The following is a 16,204-nucleotide window of genomic DNA, read 5'->3' as shown; positions in this document are numbered from 1 at the left end:
TTTCAATTATTGTTAAACAAAAGTCAATAAGAAACTCCAATTAGTCGGCCCGAGCCCGGTCTGGCGCGATAAGTTTTGAAAAATCCTGGTCGGAGCCGATCCCGGGCCCGAATAAAAAGCAGTGTCTGCCCGCCCAAGCCCGACTCGTGCAGTCTCTAAAAAGTGCTGGTACATAAATGATAAATACCTTAAAAAGTAATGAAGCGTTTGATGAAGAAAATGGAACTCTCTTGAACCTCAAGTTCTCGTTTAAATTTTTACGTACAACAAATGGAATAAAATTTAATAATCCTGCGATATGAGAAGATACTTAAATATTCTTGTTGCATATTTGATGACTCATTAGAACTCTTTGCAATAAGCGCTTCATACAAGTGGTACGTTTTGTCGCATGTGATTATTTTCAGTGACCTTTACAAAACCAGTCCCAAGTAGCCCTCCGGGAAAGTGGTACGTTATGTCGGTGGTATTTTCTGTCAGGTATTCATCTCTATATAACCTTGTTTCTGGAAAAGGGACGTAAAGTCTTGAAACAATACAATACAAATATGGAATACCATTTACTGATTTAGTAACTACTCATGACTAAAGTGAAAACAGCACTAGAATATGTTCCAGGTATATATATATATATATATATATATATATATATATATATATTTGTGTTGTTAAAAATTTTCGGTTGTCCGAAATCCGGATTCTGAAAGTTCCGAATTTTATCTGAAAATCAAATTCAGATTTTATTTATTTATTTACATGAGCTACCAGATACAGCTCAGAGGACAATTTACACTGGAGCAATTAACAAAGATAACATTGGGAAAGGAAGTGGAAGGGAGACGACCAGGGCCTGAAATTCAAGGTACCATCCGAGCATTCGCCTGGAGTAATTGAGGGAAAACCCTGGAAAAACCTGTCAGAATGACCGGCCTCCGGATTCAAATCCTGGACCTCTCGATTGCGAAGCAAGAACGCTAACCACTAGCAGACGCTTGCTCGGATTTCATACCAGCCAAAGACCGAAATCCAGATTTTGGATATTGAAATGTTAAAAATTGAAATCCGGATTTCGGATATTAAAGTGTCAAAAATCGAAATCCAGATTTCGGATAGTAAAATTTAAAACTAAAATCCGGGGTAATGTAGGGGAAGGTATCCTCTGTTAATCCAAAGGATTATAAAAAGTATGGTCTACTAAACGGCAGGTGGCTTCAAGCACTTCGCAATTCTATTGAAATTTTACATGCCAACACCCTCCTGGCTAAAACCCTCCACCACCGTTTAAGGGTGGTCGTTCGGAGTTGCTGCCGCAATGTTGGAATTTCGTCACTTTATTTTTTTTAAAAAAGAAGTAGGATTCTGAAAGTAACCTTACTTGTGGCAGCGGTGCGCTACCAAGACAGAGAACACGCGAAAAAGAACTTTTCCAAGGGTTAATTTACGGACATATAATTGTGGTTGGTCTCGAAGAATACAAAGTAAGCCGGCTGCCTTTACTTTCAGCGTCTTTTCTGTAAGTAAAATAGTCAATATTTTTATCGAAAGGCAGAGCTCAAATGTTTTTTTTTCTTTCAGACAGTAGATGAGAAAGGGATGTTTCTTATCGCTTTAAAATCGAACATGAATACACAGAAACACTATCCCAATGACGAAAATAATAGAGGCAGTAGTTGACGAACAGGGCATAGGAAATATTCTGTTACATGAGGAAGGGACTTGTACCTGCAGTCTTGTAAGTTAAAACAGTTTGGTCAAGGGTGAAGGTGGACGGATACCTGAAAGTCGTTATCTCGCATCTCATTGTCAAATTCCATGTCTCTTTCTTTCTTTCTTTAGCGTGTCTGCAGATGATTCTTACGATAGATACCAATCTTTCCTCTTTTTTGTGAGCATCAGATAAGTTTCAACCAGTGTGGAAATTGAAGCACTTCGAGGTAGGGGGAAAGTTAGTGTCTTCCTAAAATATACTTGTATACACAACGCCAAAAGTGCCTTACCACCAGTAATGCTTTCTTTCCTTCAATACTAGGCAATCCAAAAATAAGGTCATTGGGGTAGTTGAGAATTAGAAAGACGTTGTATCAAATCTCAAATTCTCAAGCATCCCAAATACCCAATTTTTTGGGTTGCCTAGTATTAAAGGAAAGAAATCATTACGGTTGGTAAGGCACTTTTGGCGTTGACCATACGTTCCTTTATGCATTCCCATACCATTCACCCGATTGCAATGAAATTGCTGTGAGTTGTTGTGTGCAGCCCTGCGACGGCTTCTGTGAAATCAAAATTAAAAATTTCAAAATGGAGAATCAAATATGGCGGACAAAATTTGCTAAAATTTATTCAAATGAGCTGAAATTTAGTTTCTTGATATTTTTGGTGTCACTGATAACGATTATGAGGTCAAAAGTTTAAAACTAAAAGCGGCGGATCCCGTGTAACTGGCAAAATTTGTTAAAATTATCCAAACGAACTGAAAATTAATCTCGAGATATTTTGGGGTCACCCGAGCGAAGCGAGGAACGATCAATGGGGTTGTATATACGAGGTGGAAGAGGCGATCTTGAACCCGAATCCCCGAGGTGGAAGAGGCGACCAAAATCCACCCAACCGAAGCTAGACTAAGCTGAATCGTATATTAACTGAGCCATCTGAGCGAAGCGAGGGGTTAGTTCCGAACGTAGAGAAGAACGTTTGATGGGTTCATGTATGCGAAGGTGGAAGAGGTGATAAGGTGGGAGTTATCCAATGACGAAGCGAGGGAGAGTCACGAGAGCGGATATTCCAACAAATAACAATTACGAAATAGAAGTACTAAAGCTCTTATGGCAGGCAAAATTTGTAAAAAAAAATCTAAATAAACTGAGCGACGTAGATTCAGCTCCGAAGGGATGAAGCAACTCGAGCTAAACGAGGGAGAATAACAAGCATGATTATAACGTTGCTAATTTTAGTAAATTGGAGTTATCCAATGACGTTCCCACAAGGGTGATAAGGTGAATCAAGGGACGATCAAGGGTGTTGAGGGTGCAGAGCGAATTGTTGCTATTCGAAAAATGAGTAAATTATGCATAACGAGTTCCTTTATATTCAATTTCGGTTGGAGACTTAGCAAGGCGCGTAGGATACAGATAGTTCGTTTATAAATGTAATTCTTGTAATTAAACCACAACAATTAATTATACCATTACACATGTCATCACCAAGTTTCCCCCTAGAAAGCACTAAGGAGCGAGGTTCCAGGGAAGTGTTTAGAAGTGCCTGGGAATTTCTCCCCTTCTATAACCACACTGGTTTCAACCCGGTAAACCCGCCCCCGATAATCGGCAGACTATATCTATTTGACCTTCCTGCTGCTGTAGTAGTCATCGTGCGCGCATATGGTGGCCTGAATGAGGGCTCGATTTCCGGAGGAAGAACATTGAACTATTACAATATTCCGAATCCTATTTTCAACTCATATCCTTGGTTACAGGAATCCTTGTTCAATTACAGTTCAAGTGGGTTCATGCTTAATAACTAAACCAAAACCTAAACCACTGGCGTTACAGGCCTTATAGGTCCTTTGCCGGCTCCAACACACTTTGCTAGCGACTGGTGGATCTACGTCCACCTGAATGATGAATAGGTGGTTTGCCCATTGCGTCACCCTACCGTCAATAAGCCTTGTGGGGGGCTTTCTAGACCTAGTGTGCGTCATGTCATTTATTCAAATGACTCTCCAGTTTGACTCACGACGATGGGTGGACGCCTATAATTGGAATGCTCCATCCAGGAATTGAACCCGGGACCACGTGGACATTATTCCAACGCTCATGGTAAATAATATCTTCCTTAAAGTGAGTTCATGTTCTCTTGACATTCTTTTGTTTCCTCCGATTCCTATTCCACAATTTTTCTCCCTCACTTGCAATCATCATACGTTTTATTCCATTCTCATGGTATAAGCGTGACAGTTACACTAAATTTTCCATTTATTATTCTATTTATTATTCGTAAATTATATTAAAAGATTACTTTTATATTAACAACAGTCAGTCCATATGTTTAAAAGAACCAACCTAGTTATTATAGTATGAAACACTTCCTTTCAATGCTTTCAAACCAGTTCTGAAGAGCAGAGATTATAAAACATTCCTTTTATGCAACAACATTCCATCACGTGTTTTAAATGTGATAACTGGAAACTGGCGACTAAATGTCGCGACTGTTTTAACACACCACTGTTGCCAGATTTAATTAATGACGTACAAAGTTACACTAGTTAACACACTGTGTTAAATACAAACAACCAATTTCTTCTCTATATATACCATAACTATTTTATTAAAATTAGTATCTTAGTAAAACATTTGTTGTTAAATTTCCAATAACTATTTTATGTTAAAAGTAATATGCATTTGGCAACACCGCAGTATTCAAGTTAGTTTGCATACACTACATTAAGGGGAACTCCTCCCCTTCCCTTCACTTCCGACAGGCACAAACTCTACATCCTCAGGACTATCGACCGGTATAAACTCCACTTACTTGGGAACCTCCGATCAACCCCCTGCTCGCCACCAAGTAACACACATAGATGGCGTTAGTGAAAATTTTCAAGTTCATTTTTAACACACTTTTAGACGATTTCTTCACACACCACTAGATCTGCGTTGGTGTGTGCGACAAAATGGGGAACCGGACGTTATATATTCCGTTCGACTCGTCATGACCCACAGATGTAGGAAAATTGGTCAGAACATTCTGGGGAACCACCAAAAGTTCCCCACTTTTGAAAAGTTCCCCAGAGCGCTGGTGTTTAACCGGTGATGGTTCCCCCCAATGTAGTACTTACAAACACACACACACACACACACACACACACACACACACACACATATATATATATATATATATATATATATATATATATATATATATATATATATATATATATATATATATATATATATATATATATATATATATATATAATGAACACACGCACATATATTATATATATCGGCCATTTTCATATCTATAAAGAAAGTTGTTTTGCATTTATAACAAATTGAACGTTTAGCTACGCCGCACCGCATCATATACTTAAGATTGTTAAACTACAGAAAGAAACAGGTTAAATTTCTGTCTCATGAATATCTCCAATTCTGAACTTACAACGAGAAATCAAGGATTTGGAAATTAATCATATCAATAGACCGTATCCTTCTTAGTCTAGCACGTTAGTATGATTTCTTTCATGTATTAACTTTGCAATATTGTAGTAAACTTTTTTAAATCAATTTTTTTTCCCAAACAATTCAAGCAAGCAAGAGCTATACTGTCGCACGTGCTAGAATAAGAGTTCAAGTAAAACTTTATCATGTCTAAATAATTTTCCCAGTGGATCTGGATTCAATTCCCAGTGGAGGCTCATGTGTTTCAAACCTCATAATAAGCTGTAGATTCACGTCTCATATCTCCTTGATATTGAGGAGGGATGTTAAACTGAATACTAACAAAACTAAATAAGTATTAAACTAGTACTGAAGCAAATAGACTTTTCTGGTGCACCAATGGAAAGAAGTGTCTAATAGTATAGGGATACAACAAGAATTCAAATGACCTTGTAGTGTAAACCAGGGATGGATATTTTGCAATCGAGGTTCACCCGGGCTCAAGTGGGATCAGATTCACCCTCCTCAATGAGACTCGCGTCCGCTGACCTCGATAAGGTTACACTTTATGTAAAACGATCGCATTCGCTCGAGATCTCGATCGTCGAAGTTCTCATACAGCTCTTCTAAACGTGAGCTCACCAATTTGCTCAATCTTGCCCCCAATGCTCATGTGGGTCCCCATGTATTTTTACGAATATGTATGTTTATATATATGTTTATGGATATAAAATATTTGACATAATTTGATTTCAATTTGTCTTCAAATCTTCACATATGTCTTCTTAGGCCCTTATCTGCAACCAAACACACATCTGAATGCGCTCCCCCAAAGTTACAGAGAAATCGGTGCCTTCGTTCGCTGCTATCGATATTTCCTCATCAGAAGCATATATATATATATATAAATCTAATTTGTTTATCTCGTACACTTGTTTGTACTTCTTGTTACTTCTTCATGCACTTTAGGACTGTTGCACTTCATTTCTGAAATGTTCACTTTACATATTCACTTCAATTAACTAGCGTTCGTTTCAAAACAACTCTTTTCATCCTTTATTTTAAAAAAAATAATAAAATCAATCACAAACTACAACGATCGTAGTTTGTGATTGTACGATGTCGTATAAGACAAGACTCGTACAAGACTACAAGATTCGTACTACTACAATCGTATGAGTTCAACCGATCTCACTCGATCTGTATCAAACTTGGCGTGGGGATAGATCTTGACTAACTTAATAGGCTTATGAATTATTATAATGGTTGGCAAGTCTTTTTTTCCCGAATTATGGGCCATCAAAACTTCTTAAAAATCTTACTAAAATATCTGGAACAAAAATATATGAAACAAACCTGTTACTAAATGTTAATTTCTAGTGCGAGTAGTCCCGGGTTCGACTTCTGGTTTTGAACACTCGGTCAGAAAGGTGTAAAAGCATTTTTAGGCTAGCCATCTTGAATGTGCTTTCTCCTGGGTTTTCTTCATTGACACCAGGCAAATGCTGGGATGGTATCTAACATAAAGATCCCAAGACACTTCCTTCACCACTTGACAGGTTAGTGTGCTCACCGAGGGACTTATCCTCACATGTGACGGTCTAAAATGGTCATAGCTGCTGAAAGCTCAAAAACATAATTCCTAATTCACATTAAATGTTAATTTTAGGCATTAGATAAATGATGATGATGTTTATTAGTTATGTTGTAAATACAATTCTGTAATCGGTTTACAAAATAATTAAAAGATTATATATTTCGCAATAGAGAACTTACTAGTTCATTTGACAACTTACAAATATTAGGATAAGATACTGTATTTTTAATTTCTTTTTTTCAACTCTGTTGAACTTCAAGAAATTAGTATTGGATTATAGTTTAAGATCTTCTTGAATTTAATTATTATAAGTTTTAATTTAAAGAAAACTCTTATAGCGCATGCTTATCTCATTGCATTAATTTTATGTATGCTGAACAATAATAATTATTCTCACTTTGTTATTCTTTTTAGGTTCTATGTTTAGCATGTGTGCTAGTAGTAGCAGTTACTGAAGCGCTTCCAGAACCTGGCTACGCTGCTGGCGCAGTTCTCGGGGGTTACGGTGGTCATGCAATTGATTACTACGTAAGTGATTAAAAAAAAAACAGCTTTCTTCTTCAATAGGTTACATAGTCGAGGTATTATATTGCATGAGTACAATTTTGTTTCTAAAAAAGTAGTATTTTACCCTCTAAATTGAGGTGTTGTTACAACCATATAAAAGAATAATTTAGTAATTTTTGGCTTCAAATAGAGATATTGAGCTCCTTTGTGGCTAAGCGGTTAGCGTACATGCCTTTGGCGTGTGAGACCCGGGTTCGATACCCGGTGGTTGCTCATGTGGTTCGGATTTCACGTTAATAAGTAGGACCACGCCTTATATACCCTCGGAGCTGAAAGGGACGTTAAACTCAAAAATCAACTCAACTCAACCCAAATAGAGATACTAAAGTGATCAGAAAGATTCATATTTGTTTGCTTTGCTCTACAAACCTTTAAAGAGAAAGGGTGGCCAGAAACGTTTGAACAAAACTGTACATGAGCAAGATAGAGCTTGTATTCGATTTAATGTGGGTCATATGTATTGTTCATCATATATCTCGGACCTATGAGGATCTTTTATTATTATTATTATTATTATTATTATTATTATTATTATTATTATTATTATTATTATTATTATTATTGAGAAAATAACACAATAGTTTATCAATGTCAATGAGAGATTTGTCAATACAGCTGTACCACACTGGGATTTGAGCCTGGGACCTCGTATACCAAACAAATGTTTGGTAATCACTAGACCAGCGAGGAGGGCCATGTGATCTCATCGGTGGACTACATTGTATCCATGGAGTATTTCACGGATTTTCCACTTTCATTCCAATATTTCATCCAACCTTCTCTTAGATTAGTGTCCACACGAGTGCAGGACATAAAGAAGCTAAACATTTCAGAAATTCAAAGAAGAATTAAAACGACTTTAACTTAAGCGCAGTAAGAAAAACAACTACTGATTGTGATTACAAATAAAAAAAGCGTTTAAAACATAACCAACACTTAAAGATTCAATTCAATAGAAGAAATAGTAAATATCAAATTGTCACAATTTACTTGTGCTTGGAAACCGGTCTATATTAGGTAGAAAAAATGCGTACAAGATGAAATTAAGATATCACCCACATTAAAATATATAATATTACTTTCTAGTATTTCTCTGATAAATTACACGTCCTTTTATGGTAAAGAAGAGATTGTAAGAGTGTGGAAAATGGTGCCAAAAGTTGTGATGATGAAAGCTCTCATTAACGCTTTCGAAAACCCGTTCTGAGCATATAACGGGCATCACTTATAAACGTCAGTCCATCACTCCTTTCTTTAAGTTTAAAGACTTTCAAACTCTATTTTCCTCCACCTGGCGAATCCTCAATTTCACCTCAATCTTAACTTTACACCACATTCAGATTCTCAAATTCAACCTCACACACACCACCTGTTTGATTCTCATATTTAAATATGGAGAAACTTAAGACTAGGGATGTTTACTACTAAAAACACGATAAATAAGAATAGGAACACGCACTAGCTAATTAAAAAAAATAGGCATCAAACTGTATCTGTAAATAGTAAAGAAAAAAATTCGACACCAAGAATATTTTAGTCATGCACACATAAGGTTCAAATAATCAAGAAAGATGCCTGCTTGTTGTTTGTAGAAAGTATCTTCTTTTAAAGAAAGAAGAAAGAAATTCTTTACATGTAGGGCCTATATCCAATAAATAAATTATTTACAGCTGATTATCATTTCTTATAGCAATACAAAATTTTTCACTACTTTATCAATACACATAAGCAGTTTGAAAAAATATTGTTAAGTTTCAAATAAATAGGTAAAATAGAGTACATTTACTAAATCTTTATTGCTATATGAAAGAAAAATGTCTCTGTTTGTGAACGCCGCGCTGCCTACTTGATGTCGATAGATGACGCTAACGTTCAGGCATTTTGCAGACTTACAATTATTGTAACAATTTAATTGCAGTTTGAAAATTGATTTAGTTATTTCAAAATAGGAAATGGTAGTGACTATTTTTAGATTTGAGAATATCATTACACAGTAACATATTGTGACCATTTAATTGCATCTTAAACTGTGTTGATTCATTTTAATTATATCAAAATGGATAATCATGATAGTGAACATGAACGTGCTTTACTGTTTATTATTAAGACAAGGGCTGTAACTATTAGGGATGGGCAAAGCCGTTTTTTTATAAAAACCGGAAAACCCGAAAAACCAACATTTAGGTTTTCTCCAAAACCGGTTCGGTTTTTCGCCTAAACCTGTTTCGTTTTTTTTCAAAACCGGTTTCGGTTTTCTTCAAAAGCGGTTCGGTTTTCACCGAAACTGGTTTCGGTAAAATATTTTGGAAAACACATAAAACTATTTCTGTGGAAACGGAGTCGGTTTCCGGAGAACAATGAAACACTATTCTTGTCAGAAATAGAACAAATTAAATAAAACGGAACCGGTTTTGAAGAAAACCGAAACCGAATCCGGTGAGAAACTGAAACGGTTTGGAGAAAAGTCGAACCGTTTTCTCTAAAAACCGAAAAACCTGTTTTTGTGCCCACTACTAGTAACTATATCTACTTAGATATGAGCATTAACGTTTAAGTTTTTGTATATACAACAGCATATTGTGACGATTTAATTGCAGCATAAACTGTGTAGATTCGACTTAATTACTTCAAAATGAGTGGTGATGATACTGAACATAAACGTGCTTCTGTTTATTATTAACACAAGAGTCGTATACATATGAACAATTACAACTTTTCATTAAGAACGATTTTACTGTATAGTATACAACGAACCGAAGGCTTTGGGAGAACAACTAGTATAGTTTAATTTCATATATTTTTCAGTTCGTCAGAATGAATCAATAATTTGTGGTTTCACATGATAGTAAGGGTTTTTGTCACATTTTCAAAGACAAATTATGTTCCAATAGCACAACACATATCTTAAAGCAGTGGTGGGCAAACTTCTTATAGGGAGAACCAAAGCAAACAGAAAAATCTTCAGACGAGCCAAAATAAGTCATTAAAATGAACAATAGCACATTTTATAAAATTTTTGTAATACTAACTCCTATTAATAATTGAAATTTATCGTAATCTGATTCAAACTGTGATCCACTGATTCTCAAAAGTGAAGTTAAATGCTCATTTGTCAGGCTGCTTCTAATACAACTCTTTCTATATCCCCCCATTCGCTAGCTAGGAATCGTGCCGCTAGCCGGATAGAACATTTCTAGGGACCGCACCTGGCTCGCGAGGCGTAGTTCGCCCATCACTGTCTTGAAGCATGCAACAATTCGGTTGGAACATTTCCACATTTCAGCATTTGTCCATTTATATTTAAGTTGTCGAAATTCTCATTGATTATAAATAAGTTGTTCACATTTCTCGCAGTGACATTCATTCCACTTGAAAGGCGGAACTTGTCCTTGACATTAGTTACCTTCTGTAATTTTTAAACTTCTTGACAGACAAGTTTCAGTAATTTATTGAAACAAAAGATCAATGTAGTTATCACAATGAAGTTTTCATTTTGAAGGAAATGTAAAAATTACCAGCATTCATAAGAGGCAACTCTAAGCGAAATACGGTGTAGGTCGAATAGGGAATCAAACTTACGGCCATTCGTTAAGCTTAGCCTCACTGTTTAAATTTTTATTGAATATCTTAAATATAATGAACATAAAAAAACGTAACAAGTAAGCAACGTGATATCTGCAAAATGCTATAAAACTTAGAAGTATTTTTTTTTCAAAACTTCGTATAGGCCAGAAATCTGGGTGCGCTGTTAATTGTTGAACATAATTGTTGAACACCTAACTTTATAGACTATCACCAGTGGCGAATCTAGCCCAGGGCCGGAGCGTAGGCCCCTCCAGTTTTTTGAATGACAAAAATAATTTAGGCTATTATTTATATATTTAAGGAAGTTTATACTTAGATATACTCATGATAAAACTATCATAGTCTGTGTTCAGGCTGCCCCCCAATTTTTACCTTTTAGATCCGCCTCTGACCATCACTGTACGATGAATATTGAAAGCAATTCTTAGTTCATGTAATAACATTTTGTAGATAGTTCCTTGCTCATTTTCTACATTTTTGCAGGGCTTCTTCGTGGCTAAGAGGTTAGCGTTAGCCTTTGGCGTAGGAGACCTGGGGTTCGATTCCCGGCACGAGCTCATGTGGTTCGGATTCCACGTTAATCAGTAGGTCCCGTCTCATATAGCCTCGCTGCTGAAAGGGACGTTAAGCTCAAAAACCAACTTAATCAATCAATTCTACATTTTTGACATTCCTCATTATGTTATTCACCTCTGTTGCGAGAGATATCTAGTTCAATCCACGACCATGTGAGTTTGTGATGGACAATATAGTATCTGTGGGTTCTTTTCTCAGGATTCTTTCGGTTCCTCTTACACTCTCATTCCACCAATTCCTTCATCGGCTTCACTTTCATTAATCATCCATCTTTTTTAACCTAAAGGAGTTTAAAGGGTATAAACGTGGATGTTAAACTAGAAACGTCATTTTATTTCATTTTCCAACCCAAATAGAAAATAATCTTTGTTATGTGAGATAATGAGACTTCAGTAAGACATGTTTCAAGAAATAGGTGACTTTTACAAACATAGACATGTTATAATGCAGTAGTAGCAGGACACTATTCTTTCAATTTCGGTCCTAAACGAAAATGACCTTTTAAACTTTCAAATAATTTATACTCTCAACTATAAAACAGTTCTGGGGACTCAGTGATGTGGTAGATCGGTATGGGACGTTAAGCTGACGATCGGGAGGCGAAACTCATTGAAGGTCCAGGGGAACATGATAATTTCATTTTTTCTATTTTCGGTTTAATACTTATATATAAGATTGTAGTATTGGGACTAAACATTAAAGGGAACGACAGGATAACTTTAGAGATATTTAACCCCTTTCTGCATGATTTTTTTCTTTTAGCGAAAAAAAAAAATAACCAGTATTGGAAATCCTCATATGGGAACTTGAACTAAAACGAATTTTAGATTTTTCACTTAATTCCGACGAGAAATAAATAAGTGCCATATATGACACACTTACAACTCACAAAGAACATGCCAGATAACACTGAAATCTCTTATTCATACACGTCAATATCTCACACAGCAGACAAAACAGTCATTTAATGCCTTTGAAAATCACAAAAAAGCTTTTAGTGAAAAAAGGGTATGGGCTATATATGGCACGGCATGCGGTAAGGGGTTAAGAAAGAAACATGTGCCTCGCCTTGATAAGCGGTAGATTTGTTTTGGCTCTCCTGTAAAATTTGTAAAATGATTATTATCAAGTCCATATTATGAGCCATTAATTTGATGTTTGAGTCCCTCTGAAGATCATAAACGCTTTTACCTATCCTTGATATTTCTCTGTTCGTGTCCCATTCAGTCTGGTGGTAATAAAAAGTATCAGAAAGAGAAAATATGTGTCAGGAAAAATGATAGAGAAGGCTGGTTCGATCCCAAACCATGTGAGTTTGTGGTTCACTACATTGTGTCCGTGGGTTTTTTCGGGGTTTTCCCTTTTCCTTCCAAATTTTCATTCCACCAATTATTTTAACCATTCACTTTCATTAACTATCTGTTTTCTTTGGCCTAAGAAGAATAATTGTAGGACTTTAAATAAAATATTTCATTTTAAAAAATATTTGGCCCTGCATTAAGTATGATTGCGTAACAGCAAATTTGACAGCTCTTCAGTCATTAAATAAGCATAGCCTACCTTAACAACACAATGAACTTTCCTAGTTTACGCATTTCTGAATCAAAAAAAAAAAAAAAAAAAAAGTGAAAATGAAGATATTTTGTAATTAACATAAGCATTCCTAAAGGCCTAATATATATATTTAAAAGTATAAAAGAAGTAATGAAAATTATTTTATTTCCTTTCACAACTGCTAAACTCGTTATTCTTCATTGTATTTCTTCTTCTTCTTCTTCTTCTTTCTTTTTTACACTATTCATTTTCTCACTTTTAGAACAAATGAATTTCCCAGGCCAGCACACTAACGACACGGTGTGGCGGAAAAGTGAAACAAGAACCAAAACTAACAGAAAGTGCTCCCGGGCCAAGCATCTTTACGACTGTCATAAAGAAAGAAAGGGAAAAGAATCGATGTAATTTAGACATCACATACAGAAAGGGAAAGTAGTAGAAACAGAAGTGAATCCTTCGTCTTGTTATTTTTTTGAAGTAGGTTACTCAGCAATAACTTTCTTTCATCCACGTAATATTTGATAATATACATGCATGTTAGTCGAAAATTTTCACCACTTTCGGATGCCATTCCCCTCAAACTAACAACCTTTGAAGTGTGTATACTTCTTGCTAAACACATCTTCATGTATTACGTACGTCCCCAACCTTATTTTTACCTGACAATCCCTTTGTCAATCAATAAACTTTATGTCTTCCTCTAACCAATTTAAGAGCTCTCTCGTAGCTCTCGTGCAGTACCGGATTAAGGGAGGGGCTTAAGGGGGCTGTAGCCCCGGCCCTCCACTCTGATCAAAATCTCAGCTAGCTGTCTAAAAAAGAATCACACAAGATACAATCATCATTATAAGACAAAATATACCAAAAATATGAAACATAATCTGTTAAATTCCTACTGTACTTTCACAGATATGTATTAGTTGAAGGCAGCAGGGGCTGGGCCGACGTTAGAAGTTTTGTCGCCCTGGGCGGTACTTTCACATGCCGCCCCTTTATTATTTTCTTTCCCAAATGTTGCCGCCCCTGTATTATTTTCTTTTTCAAATTTTGCCGCAAATCAGATTTGCCGTCCTGGGCAGTGGCACGGCTCGACCTTCCTTGCGCCGGCCCTGAGTAGGGGCCACATATTTTTTCTAGCCCCTGCCCTCCAGATGGGTTAATCCGGTCCTGCTCTCGTGATATGGTTAGTGTATGCATATTCGGCGTGGGAGACTTGGGTTAGATTCCTGGCGGGAGCTAATGCGAAAATGAAATAAAATGAAATCTTCCACTTTAATATCCCATGATTATGTGCTTTAGGCTAAGGGAGGCAATGATTAAGGCAAGTGAATTATGATGAAAGAATGGTGGAATGAGAATGTGGGAGGAAACTGGAGCACCTCGACAAAACCCACGGTCACGATGTTGTCTACAACAAATTTACTTGGTCGTGGATGGAACCAAGTAGCTCAGGCGCCAGAGGTAAGCGTTCTGCCACTGAGTGAACGTAACTTCCACACCACTCCAATGCGCCATCATTAATAAATGATAAAACTTCTAAATGATGTTGCACCGGTCCCAAACAAATGCCAAGGCTACAGTGTTGCTAATCCTAAGAATAACATTTCTTGTTTCACTCCGCCATCTTGTATTTATAGAGTAAAATCCCTTCTGACTGTATGTAAAGCAATGTTAATTTTTAAATACGAGGGCAATTCGATAAATAAGAAGAAATTATGTGTATACAATAGAATGCATAAAATACAAAGCACATTTATTACTTTTAGAATTGTCCTTGTAAGTAAAACAACAAAATAAAAGTTTTTAAGTTTTGTATAATTATTTTGATATTTTGTCTTTCTTTAGGCCTACCCAAAATATAGCTTCTCCTATGGAGTCAATGATCACCATACTGGAGACGTAAAGAGTCAGCACGAAACACGAGATGGCGATGTCGTCAAGGGACAATATAGTCTCGTAGAACCAGATGGCAGCATCAGAACAGTGCACTACACAGCTGACAGCCACAATGGTTTCAATGCTATTGTCCACAAAACAGGACCTTCTCATCATCCTGCTATTTATGGTCACGGATATGGAAAATAAACTTTATTTCTTCTTCTTTCATATATTTATGTAAACTCTGATGCTCATCTACTTCCTAGTTCTATTTATCTAGTCTCATCTCTGTTTTCTTCCGTCTATGACAGATATCTATCTGACCTCTAAAACCTAAAAAGAAAAAAAGTATTTTCTGCTGTAAATAGCTGTAAGTATTATGTTAATAAAAAAAGTGTTTATACGTTAATTTTTAGTTTGTTTCTTTCGGTAATACTACAAGAATCAAAATGATTTAAACCTTTCATCTTACTATTTGTAGCTGGTGGCGTATAGGTGCTTGTAGTTTCACTCTAGCGCCCTATTTCTCAAAGCCACTAGTCTTGTAATAGGCCCTATGTTTTTTACAGGCCGTACTCTAGAATAAGAGTAGACATCATTTGTAAATGCTAATGTTAATGCCTCTAATTTGTCATGATTCAGTAACGGATCTAGCCCGGGGCTAGGGGGAAAGGCCCCCCACTTTTTGAGTGACAAAAATAATTTCAGCTATTATTTATATACTTTTTGAAGTGTATAGTAAACTCATGATATACTTCTGGAGTCTTCTTCCCCCTCCCCCCCCAGCTTTTATCTTTTAGATCCGTCTCTGTCATGATTCTATGATAGCGTTATAGGCAATTGTAAACCATTTGATGTTGAAAAGTTCCATCCTAGTATTAGCTATAAGTCTAGTAGTTTTGAGAAATAGTCACCAGGTGTACGTGTGTGTGTGTGTGTGTGTGTGTGTGTGTGTATGTGTGTGTGTGTGTGTGTGTGTGTCTGTGTCTGTGTGTGTAGTAGGCCTACTTTATTTTTCAGTAACAACTGGCCGGATTTAAACCAAATTTAGTCATCAAGTAGTTCATCGTCTAATCGATATGTTTAGTGGTCGAGCTTGACCAGGTACTTTATTTGAACTCCAAATGTAATGTAATATGTGTATGATTACTTCATCACGGATGCGCGCTTTGGAGTTATTCAGAACACTTAATGAAGAAGGTCTAGGACAGTGGTTCCCAAAAGCTGGTCAACGACTTATTATTGGGAAATTAGGTTTTATCTTAACCCTTGTCCGGACAAGCTGTTTTTA

The 16,204-nt window shown here is 36.3% G+C and overlaps 1 protein-coding gene across 1 annotated transcript in view; it reads left to right on the top strand.

The window, feature by feature from the left end:
- The window catches only part of LOC145686592 (cuticle protein 19-like), a 36,635-nt gene extending 21,313 nt beyond the window's left edge, over positions 1-15,322 (top strand). The window contains exons 2-3 of the mRNA XM_081760049.1: positions 7,168-7,281; positions 14,881-15,322. Of these exons, the coding sequence (XP_081616175.1) occupies positions 7,168-7,281; positions 14,881-15,120 (354 nt within the window). The 3' untranslated portion in view covers positions 15,121-15,322. The remainder of the gene's footprint in view (positions 1-7,167; positions 7,282-14,880) is intronic.
- Positions 15,323-16,204: the final 882 nt, after the last annotated feature.

Source organism: Thermobia domestica, chromosome 5, assembly GCF_964235325.1.
Source record: "Thermobia domestica chromosome 5, izTheDome1.hap1.1, whole genome shotgun sequence".
Taxonomy (NCBI): domain Eukaryota; kingdom Metazoa; phylum Arthropoda; class Insecta; order Zygentoma; family Lepismatidae; genus Thermobia; species Thermobia domestica.
The sequence above is the reverse complement of the archived record's forward strand: the minus strand, read 5'-3'. Positions and strand labels throughout refer to the sequence as shown.